At 37.7% G+C, this 10,359-nt stretch overlaps 1 protein-coding gene across 1 annotated transcript; it reads left to right on the forward strand.

The window, feature by feature from the left end:
* Window positions 1-447: 447 nt before the first annotated feature.
* On the forward strand, window positions 448-6,401 carry LOC148011251 (elongator complex protein 6-like). Its single transcript, XM_087670641.1, has 4 exons — window positions 448-835; window positions 4,875-5,186; window positions 5,342-5,488; window positions 5,576-6,401. Exons 1-4 carry the CDS (start codon window positions 590-592, stop codon window positions 5,729-5,731), a joined length of 861 nt encoding a protein of 286 aa, XP_087526767.1. The 5' UTR covers window positions 448-589; the 3' UTR covers window positions 5,732-6,401.
* Window positions 6,402-10,359: the final 3,958 nt, after the last annotated feature.

Here is a 10,359-nt window from a genome sequence, read left to right on the forward strand (position 1 = left end):
AGTTGGATTGTTGTTCTAGTTATGGAAATCATACATAGACCATGTTCTCCTTTGGAATGTGATGTGTGAAGTCCAAAATTTCCTACTTGAAAACTAAGAATTTGAACAATATTCTTAGTTTAATTTAAGATGCACCCTAAAAACATATAGAAAAAATATTTAAACATGTTGCTACATTTATAGAGAAGTGCTTTGAGCTTCCGTGCAAATCACCAAGAGAACAATAGTGGTACTTGAAAGTTTGGTGCGAAGTGCCAAATGTAAGATGGTGCATAGCACCAAAGCGCAAGGAGGAGACTAGGCGTGAAGCGCCTACCATTCTCTTGAAAGAGAGGGCCATCTTCTTTTCAAGGAAATGGGATGACCTAACTTCTTGAACATGCACTGTAAGGAAAAAGAAACTCCCATGATTCCTCTTGCCAGAGATGCCCTACTAACCCACCCTCCTAACCCACTCTTGTCCAAAATAAGAGTCCTAGTGTAAAGTGATTAGAGGACATTCCCCCCCCAAGACTTGTTGCTTTGTAGTGTACCAAATTTGCCCTTCTATCTTTTGCCTGGAGAGCAAACTGAGCTTGCCAGAAGATGCATGGAGTCCATGTTTGAGAAAGCCTTGGGCTGGGCTGCTTCTTCTTCTTCTTCTCGTTCGTTCTCAAGCCAGAAGGATCTTCTCTGTTTGATCAAAGACACGGTCGCATCTCCGGGCTCCTTCGTCTTGACCATCTTCCTCAAGAGGATCCTTGTTTCCAGTGACCCCGCGACGAGGCCTCCACTGGTTGTTTTCGTGGGGTTGAGTGAGCCTTTCTCGCACTACAGCAGAATTGCCAGGAAACAGGTTTCTTCTTTGTTTTCTCCCCCCAAATGAAAACTGACATGTGATAAGCCAGGTTATGAACTTTCTCATGTATGGAAGGACCGAGCGCTGTCTTCTGCAGAATGTTAGATGTCAAGCCCGGTTGTGAACTTTCTCATGTTAGAACGTTAGAAGATTGTGTTTGCCATGCAGGAATAGTCTCCTTCATGAGAACTACAAGAGTACTTCGTATTTAAAGCACGCCTATTGGCATCTCAGGCTCCTTGCTTCTTTCGTGTAGTTAGAAGTTGGACTGGACACTACCAACTGATTCCAGACTTAGAATATCCACGAATTGTAGAAAAACATGTCACTACTCTACAAGAGTGCTATATGGACTATAGGATATGTTGGAGGTCTGAGAACGTGTGATGCAAACCCACATACTAGCCCTACATTGAAATACACAACCCTGCAAGAGAGATCAGAATTTGCAAAAGAGGTTAGTAGTAAGATGCTTCAAAGCAAAACAAAACAAAAAATAAAGCTAAATGAACAATGTATGAGCACAATGAAAGCCGAAAGACCTAGAGGGATGCTAGCCTAATCTAGTGTGTCCGAAGGGACTAGAGAAGTGCTAGTCTAAGGGTGTGGTCACCATCGTGTACGGCCATCGAAAAGTCTTTGCCATGGAAACACATGATGAGGTGGGGAAGTGTGCATAGGGTTGGGTGCAACAGGAGACCTTGGAATGGATGCAAATAGTGCAATGGGAGAGGAACCGATAGACCAATCAGTTAATTCGTGAGGGGTAGTAAAAGATATGGGCTGTTGAGATTGTCCATGTGTCAGATACCCAGCGGCAACTGTGCGAGGAGAAGCATATGGGGCAAGCCGCGGGAGGTGTAGCCTTGATGGATTGTCGAGTAGGGGGGGAGGTAGTTGTAGTGGTTTGTTGTGGTTTCTTAGGTGGTAGACCTTGGGCCTTGGTACAACAGTCATCCACATGGCCCGATCTCTAGCAATGTGTGCAAAACCTATTCTTTTTAGGGAGTTGCTTCCAAATGGGTTTGGTTTTTCTTTGGTTTCATTTAAGGAAGGGGTGTCACCCTTGTTGTGAGTTGCCTTTGCATGTTGTGAGTTCTTGCCATCTTTGGTTTCCTATATGAAGAAGAGGCAAGCAAATCCCTCTTTGAGTAGGAATGTGTGGAGGACTTCTTGTGGACTTGATCATGTAGTATCGCATAACACAAGAATTGACTTTCAAACTCAATGAAGGTTGGCTATTAGGTCAATGAGATGATGTGTTGAATGAAGTGTAATCTTGGATTCTTCTTTTTGTTATACTTGGATTTTTGACATGCTAAACAAGCATTTCGAACAATAATATTTATCGCTATTGTAAATGTTACTCCCCTTTCAGTTGCTAAACAAGCATTTTGGTATGCTAACATGATAATCAATGCAAATTTTGAATATGCTATCTTTCTTTTGAACAAGAAGAATTGATGACAGGGTTGGCAACAACTTTTTGAGAAGTCAACCTGTTTTATGCATGTGTGTATTAATTGCAGCTGCTTGCATCAAGTCAGCCAGTTTCTAGGGATTGCTGCTATAAATGGTAGTTTCCTTCCAGTTGTTGGTCATTATCTTATGTGCAGCTAATCACTCTCTTTTCAGCATTTCTGAGTCATTAGCTTTGATCCGATGCCCTCATTGGGAGCTTGGGCTGCATGTAGTGACTGATGATGGATCTTTAGTCTTCTTTGCATCAGTCTTCTTGATCTTTGCAACTATCTATCCAATGGGAATATTTGTCTTTAGACTATTGGTCCTCATCAAAATATCCTTTGAAGCATTTGCACAAACACACAAGAAAAGATGTTGTTTGTTAATGTCAGGCTGCCTTGATAGAGGAGTGATCATCTATACTGTTGCAAGATAACCTGTAGATGCTTTGCAAGTTCTTCATGATCTTTGGAGAAAAGTTTGTGCTTTCCAATTTCCAAGGGAAAGACTATCGCAATAAGGTTGCAATAGTTGCTTACTTTGTAATAACCGGAAAATATGCAAACCTGCAAAATCACAGCAAGGAATGTGTAGTCTTTTCTTCATGGAAGCTTTGAGTCCTCTCCTTTGGTTATGATACCATGTGAGAGCGCACAATGGAAGAGAAACATGAACACAAAAAGAGAAACTGAAATGAATGTAGTGATGAGAAGGAATAGACTGCACTGATTTGAAAATAATAGCTGAATGCACAAGGGACTGATCAGTCCCTGCATGTATCCCAAAGCATTAGTGAGGGCACTGGATCAGGGTGATGAGAAATTGTAGGCTGAATAGAGGAGAGAGTGTGGTAGGCTGCACAAAAGAAAAAAAGTCTCATAGTAGTAGATAGCAGCCAGCTGGAAAACAGGCCAATCAGCCCTTGTGTGGGCAGACCAGCCTAGTTGGCAGCATTTAATGCTGTCCGATTGGGCATAAATGCTGCCACCACCATGCTCCAATGCAAACACAGCTGGTATGTGGTTCAAATTGAAATGCACCAGAACTAGTTCATTGATTGGCAGTGCGAACACTCTCACACACCAAAACAGAAATGCAAGGGCTGGAATTGAAATGCATGGGCTGTCAAAGCTCCAATGTCTCTGTTAGACTCTCGACAGAGCTCACAACCAAGAGATGACCAGCATTACATACATAGTAATGGTAACATTATTAATCATGTACTTAGCTACTCTCTATAGGGTGGTTAATAGAAATTTTATCATCTTTTTAAAAACATGGATAAGCTTGATTTTCAATTATGAATATGAACAAGGCAGATATTGCTTTGGGCAGAGAGCAAATATAGAATCTTGAAATGTCTCAATTCTCATCATAATACAATGGAATTTGAAAACGATGGAAAATTTATAGTAATTCAAGTTAAACATGATGCACCAAATTTTCCCTGGGTTTGTTGCAACTTTGTATTGAAGAATAAATTTCCAATGCCCATGATTGAGGATCTTTTTGTCAATTTAGTGGGCAAAATTCTTCACAAAGATAGGTTGAGTTCCACCTATAATCAAGCTAGAATTAAGGCTGAGGATGTTTGTAAGATGACATTTAGCATCAAGCATGCTGCATAGGTATTATGAGCTTTTGATAATGCCTTTTAGTCCAATCAATGCACCGACCACATTCGTGAATCTCATAAATAGTGTTTTACAGCCCTATCTAGGTCACTTTGTGATAGTCCTTTTTGAGGTTGCATCATCATTGACAGCTGCTTATCACTTCTAGGCTAGTGTTCTCACCAAAATGAAGCCCTTGCTGGCCAGGTGTCTGGAGCATGTTGTCACAATTGGAGTCCAGGTTGCTACACAGCCTTCCCTCAGCAAATGGGTTTCGAAAGTACCAAAAACTTTCATGGGATCCCTATATCAACTGAAGTGTCCCCTTGAAGGAGTATTTACTTTTCTTGTTGGAGACTAGATACAATGATTCATGCAGATTGTTGATTGAATTGGCCTGAATGCTTGGTCTTAAGCTAGATGAGCTCGGAACACAACTAGAACTAGAATCAGGATACAACGAGAACTTGACTCCAGATTGTACCAAAGTGATGCTGCTTTTCTTAGAGGTCACTTGACTCGCGTTGTTTGTGATATTGTACAAAACAAACTCATTGTACCATCTAGACAATGACCTCCGATGTAGAGACTTTAAGAAATCTTGCAACCATGGCCCAGAATATCTCTAGAAGTGGACAAGTCTCTTAACAGCTCGGGGTGCACTTTTTGGTCAATGTGGATTTTGGAAAAAATATCTGCTAGCAGCTTCATCCAGTGGTAACTTTCCTCTACATGGTCTTGCTGCACCTCTTAAGGACCTTGCAGATTGCTTGTAACCAGTATTAGCTTGGGCTGTTCTGGTCATGCTGTCAAGTGAGAGATTTTGCATTTAAACTGAGGGTTAGTTGCTAATGGGGAGGATTTTCCTTTTGTCAACAAGACTATACTTGCTTGTCAATTTGCGTGCAGACATAGTTCGTATAATCTGTCATGACTGAGCTTTATGAAACTGAAAGCAGGGAATTGATCTGCTGGCTTATCAAAATAATGGAGTTCTGGTATTTATTGATATGCTCTCCATGCCAAGTTCACTTGAGCAAGAAACATCTGCCGGCAACTGCCATGTGACTCAAAATGCTCAAGTTTCAGCTGCTGAAAACAAACTTTTGAAGCTATTCAACTTTATCGTACAGCTCCTAAAAAAGGAGCCTGGCCGAGCAGCTTGGATTTTGGTCGATGATGTAGCACTATTGGAAGTGGTGGCAGAAGGGAATAGAAGTCACTTGCTAGACTTTTTACACTACTGTCGAACACTCTCCACCAGCAAACAGGTGTCATTCTCTGTTTAACTTCTAGTTTTTGTTAGCAAACTGACTTGAAAACTATGTATTAACTTCCTCCGTTGCAATCTATTTCAAATCTGTCGACAGTGATGGGTTTCTTTATATATGAATTGAGGCTCACTAAATTCTGTTATTTTGTGTAGAAATGTTCTATCGTGCTGCTTGCTCATCAAGATGTTTACCAAATCTCTGAAGAATGTGCAGTAGCTAATCAGCTAGAGCATTGGTCAGATATTGTTATTCTGCTGCAACCTCTTGCCACAGGCTACTCCCATGATGTGCATGGGCAGGTTACGAGCATTTCTATGGAGTTTAAAGCTTGAATTATGCAGCAAACAAACTGTACATTATGAATGAACTCTCTTTCTCTCATGCAGATGATCATACATCACAGAACACCATTGAGCAGTCAATTTGGTGAAACTTTGAACGAGTCATCTGGCTTTGAAGGTCCAAATGTATGTTATCTTCACTACAAGCTAATGGAAAACACCATTAACTTTTTTCCTCCAGGGAAGCAGACTTTGTTCTAGTTAGTCCTTGGCACATTTATCTGGTTCCAATTGACTATTTTGGTCTATCAAGTCTTAGTACCTCAAGAGCAGCTCTCCCCATCCCTTCTCCCCAAAAACGCACACATACAGCACAGAACACCATTGAGCATTCAATTTGGTGAAACTTTGAATGAGTCATCTGCCATTGAAGGTCCAAATGTATGTCATCTTCACTACAAGCTAATGCTCCATGGAAGCAGACTTTGTTCTAGTTAGTGCTTGGCACATTTATCTGGTTCCAATTGAATATTTTGGTTAGCTCTATTAAGTCTTAGTACCTCAAGAGCAGTTCTCCCTACTCAAAATACGCACACAGAGGTGCACCTACACATGCACGCATGAAGGCATGCATGGGCACCAAACCTTAAAAAAAGCTTTGCAGCTTTTTCTCCCTTGTGAGATTAAACAGCTTAGATGTAGAGGTCTTATGCCAACATACACAGATCTTTATTTTTATGTATTATTGATGACAAGCCATAACATCATCATCTCTTACATATGCCAGCGAGATTGTAGCAACACACAGAGACCCTCCAAGCCTTTTGTGGTATGCAATCATCTTGAGCTTTTGGTTGAGGGTGTGGGTTTCGAAGCAAGGGGTTTTCATGTAGTCTTTTCCTCAATTGGTCATAGAGTCACATGGAGGATGATAAGGGTAAAGGGCGAGTCTACCAAAGCTTTTGAATTGTGCCGTTTCTGTTAGTTGTTAGATCGAGGCCTCAATTGAGTCTTTTCTATGCCTCAATTTACACCAATTGAGGCATAGAAAAGAGATTTCAGCAAATACCTTAAATATGGCACATTCACACATGGCAAGATCCCACAAAGCAAGCTAGGTGAAGTTAGAACCTTTAAATGTATTGAGAATCAACAATTGAATGAGGGAGTTTGCAATGATATGGTGAGAATTATTTATGATGAATTTCATAGGTACTTATGAGCATGTGAAAACATGCACGTTTGAAAGTAGGATATGTGGAAAACTTTTGGATAGTCTAGGTAAAAAAGAGATGCTAATTATGATGTTAGGACACATGAGATTTCCATGTAGGTTTTAACATGTGGAAGTGTGTCAAAGGCTTACAATAGAGATTCCCTCTTGAGAATTTAGTAAGTTAAGCACCTTATTGAATGGGCATATCATTGGCATTGTATACGTAGGATACAAATCTTTGTTTGCTAGGGATTCCTCTTGAGAGGTTCGGTAGTTAAGGTACCTTGTTTTGCTTGCTAGGCAAATCTAATATGTGCATATCAAACAAGGATATTGGCCTTATTACATAACACGTTTCATTAGAGGGATGTGCAAATAGTAGGGTGCCACCTATTCTTTGATAGAGATCACCCTTGTGCAAGTTATCTTTCAACTGTTGGAGTCATCCACTAAAGGTAGAGCTTTGTGTTTGATGGTAAAGCATGTATTCAAGAGAAGACTATTGCAACATGAGAATAAGTTTGTGTTTATATTTTATAGCATCCATTTTCAACACGTTGGGGGTGGATTCAAGTGAATCCTTGCTCAAAGTACAAGTTTGTGTTCAGATCCAAATTCCAAATTCATTATTTGTAAAGTGCTCATTAATTCAATATTTTTATTGAAGTTTAATGTAAATTCATAACTTTTATTGCATTAGAATGATATGTTTTTATTGCTTGAAGAATTTTGACTTGCTTGATTTGTTTTATAGATTATAGTGTATTGTATAGAGAGCCTTCTGCTTGATTGTAATTTCTTGTATATCCTCAAGTAACAAAAGTTGAAAACTAGTTACCTTGGTGCATTTGTTTTCGTACGTACATTCAAGTAGTTTGACATGTAAACAAGCATCATGGCAATTTGAGTGATAATGGGGTAAAGAAAGTAATTTCATAATCTTTCTAGCAATGGTGCTCTTTGCATGCATGGACAAACTTAAGGGCAATTGATGTTTAAAGTAAAAAGCAAGTTAGGAACTTTGCATAAACAACTCCAGAGATAAGTGCAATTCATAAAAAGAAAGCAAGGAGAAAGGAGGGCTTTTGCACAAACAATTAAGCGTGCCATGTGCAATTTACACTATTTTTTCAAATTTCACATGGCTAAACAAAGCTAAAGTGGTATGCTTTTCTCCATCAAGGGGTGTAAAAAACAATGTGGTTGAATTGTGAGATTCTTGATAATTTTTTTGGTTGTTCAATTGTAAGAGTTTGAATAAGTATATGGCTACTACAAGAACTTTGAAATGAAACTCCCACTATAGCTAATAAGGATTTAAGATTTCTAGGTTTTATGTTATACTTGAACTTATGATTCACATTACTTTTAAAAGTTACATTTGTATTGACACACGTTGTTTTGCTAAATTTGTAGGTTAGCAATGAGGGGTTTTTAAAATAAATTTGTGAGTATGGTCATGCTCGCTTGTTATGAATAGTTGTTACATTATTAAGGAGTATTGGATGTATGCATGTGCATAATTGTTTATTACATATATGCCCCTCAAGCTAGAAAGTTATTAACTTGTATCATCTCACTATAATATTGATAATAGAATAAATGACTAATATTAATAATTGTTTGTATCACACTACATTTGTAAAGTAGCCTTAAGTGCTCATGTTGTTAGAAATGCATAATGCTACTCTATATAGTGGTAGTAGGGCTTCTCTCATGAGGCTCATGTGGGTTTTAGTTATGACCCTTATTTACATGATTGTTGCATGTCTATTATGGATTCAAATGTATGGTATTTTGGCAGTAGTGCCATGAAGTATATTACCTCTCTATACAATATGTTCATTTATCTTAAGCCTTTCCTTAAGAGTAGTATAGTGATGTGCTAATAACTTCTCTTATCTTGTCAAAGGAGTTGGAATATGTTGACTATTGTTAGTGGTAGTACTTTCATACTTATGGATACTTTGTATGTACTAAGAGAGAAAAGAATTTATTTTCAGCATTAGCACTTACCAAGATTGGCTTGATTGTGACTTTGTTGATGATAGATATGCAACTCATGATCTCCTGTGTTGTGATATATGTAGTGTATCTGGTTTACTATATTGTGGGCTATATAAGCTTAATAACTATGAAAAATGTGTGGAAGATAATATATGTATTATTGCATATTCATAAATACTTTCAAATATAAAACTTTGACACATTTTTTAGTTATTTGAAGTTTTCAAGTTTGTCATGCTTGTAGAAATTTGATATAGTGTCTTCATTGCTTACTCTTGAGGCACTTGAAAAACACATTTGTAAAGGCTACATATTAGGTAAACTATAATATACTTCATGTTTTAAAGATAATTTTGTGATAGCTATTCGCAAATTGTAGTTTCTTGTAATGATATTTGTGGTCTAATGCAAACATCTTTTGGCAACTACCTATATTTTGTGACTTTCATTTATGACAACTTTAGGTATATATGGAGTCTGGACATGGTTTAAAAGCTAAGTCCAAAGTATTTTTGTGCTTCAAGAAGTTTGTTAATACAATTAAAAATTTGTTAGGATGTAAAATGGGCACTTTGCTTTAATCAGAGGGGGGGTTATAGATCTAATAAATTTTTTATGTATAGTACCATATACACCATAGCAAAATGGTGTAGCTAAGAGGAAAAAAATCACTCATGGAAATGGCACGATGCATGATGAAGAGTCAAGCTTTGCCACTATTTTTGGGTTGAAGTTGTTTTATGTATAGCTTATATACTTAAAAAGTGTTTCACTAAATCTTTGCAATCTATCATTCCTATAAGGTTTGGCATGGTAGAAAGCCATTTGTGACTTACTTATGTATTTTTGAGTACTTGGCTTATGCTTTAGTACCAAAATGCAAAAAGTTGGATAACAAGATTGTAAAATGTATATTTGTTGAGTACAATAATGAAAGCAAAGGTTATAAGTTATACCATCTACAAAGTAAGCATAACTTTGTCAGCTATGATATTGTCTTTGTTGAAGATCTTGTTTATCCTTATATGTATGAAAGAGATAGATGTACACTCACAAAATATCAATGATACTTTGTTGACTCTTTTTATTAGTGTATATTTACATGCAGTACCAAATGAGGTAATTTTTTAGCCTATATAGGTTTCTCATGATAACATAAATTAGCCTATTTTTTAGGTAGATGTGAATGATGCACTTCTTGATGAGAAAGTAGATATTAAGTAATCTAGGTTTATGTTAAAATGGCTGGTATAAACTTTGCGTGATAGTAAGTTGGATCCATAGTTGGCTAGGCGTACTCATTTGGGCTTTCATAGTACCTCTTATGCATTAGATTGTTATGCATTGGATGTTTCTAGTTTGTGTGATGAGGATAGTCTATTGCTAATTTTATGGAGACAAGTTTGAAGTTGAGCTTTCATGGTGTTAGAGATAGCTTTGATGTCTTCCTTTATCAACCAACTATTAGATGCTTGATTTATAAATGCAATACGAGACATAACATTTAATTTATAATCTCACAGATTAGCAAGTTTATGCATAGCCTAGGCACTAAGCATTGGTAGGTAGTGAAGCGGATCTTTTGCTACTTAAGTGGTACTTGGCATGTTGGATTGTTTTATCCAAAGGGGAGATCATTACTGTGAGACTTATATACTTTTTTACA

This window comes from Lygodium microphyllum, chromosome 28, assembly GCF_053477565.2.
Source record: "Lygodium microphyllum isolate KBCC chromosome 28, Lygodium_microphyllum_v1.1.10, whole genome shotgun sequence".
Taxonomy (NCBI): Eukaryota; Viridiplantae; Streptophyta; class Polypodiopsida; order Schizaeales; family Lygodiaceae; genus Lygodium; species Lygodium microphyllum.

What these genes read in the sequence shown, in the direction of transcription:
- LOC148011251 (XM_087670641.1), top strand. Translation starts at nt 590, where the DNA reads ATGGAGTCCATGTTTGAGAAAGCCTTGGGCTGGGCTGCTTCTTCTTCT. An exon ending in GCAGAATTGCCAGGAAACAG is followed by an intron (nt 836 to 4,874) that starts GTTTCTTCTTTG and finishes AACTGAAAGCAG; the next exon opens with GGAATTGATCTGCTGGCTTA. An exon ending in CCCATGATGTGCATGGGCAG is followed by an intron (nt 5,489 to 5,575) that starts GTTACGAGCATT and finishes TCTCTCATGCAG; the next exon opens with ATGATCATACATCACAGAAC.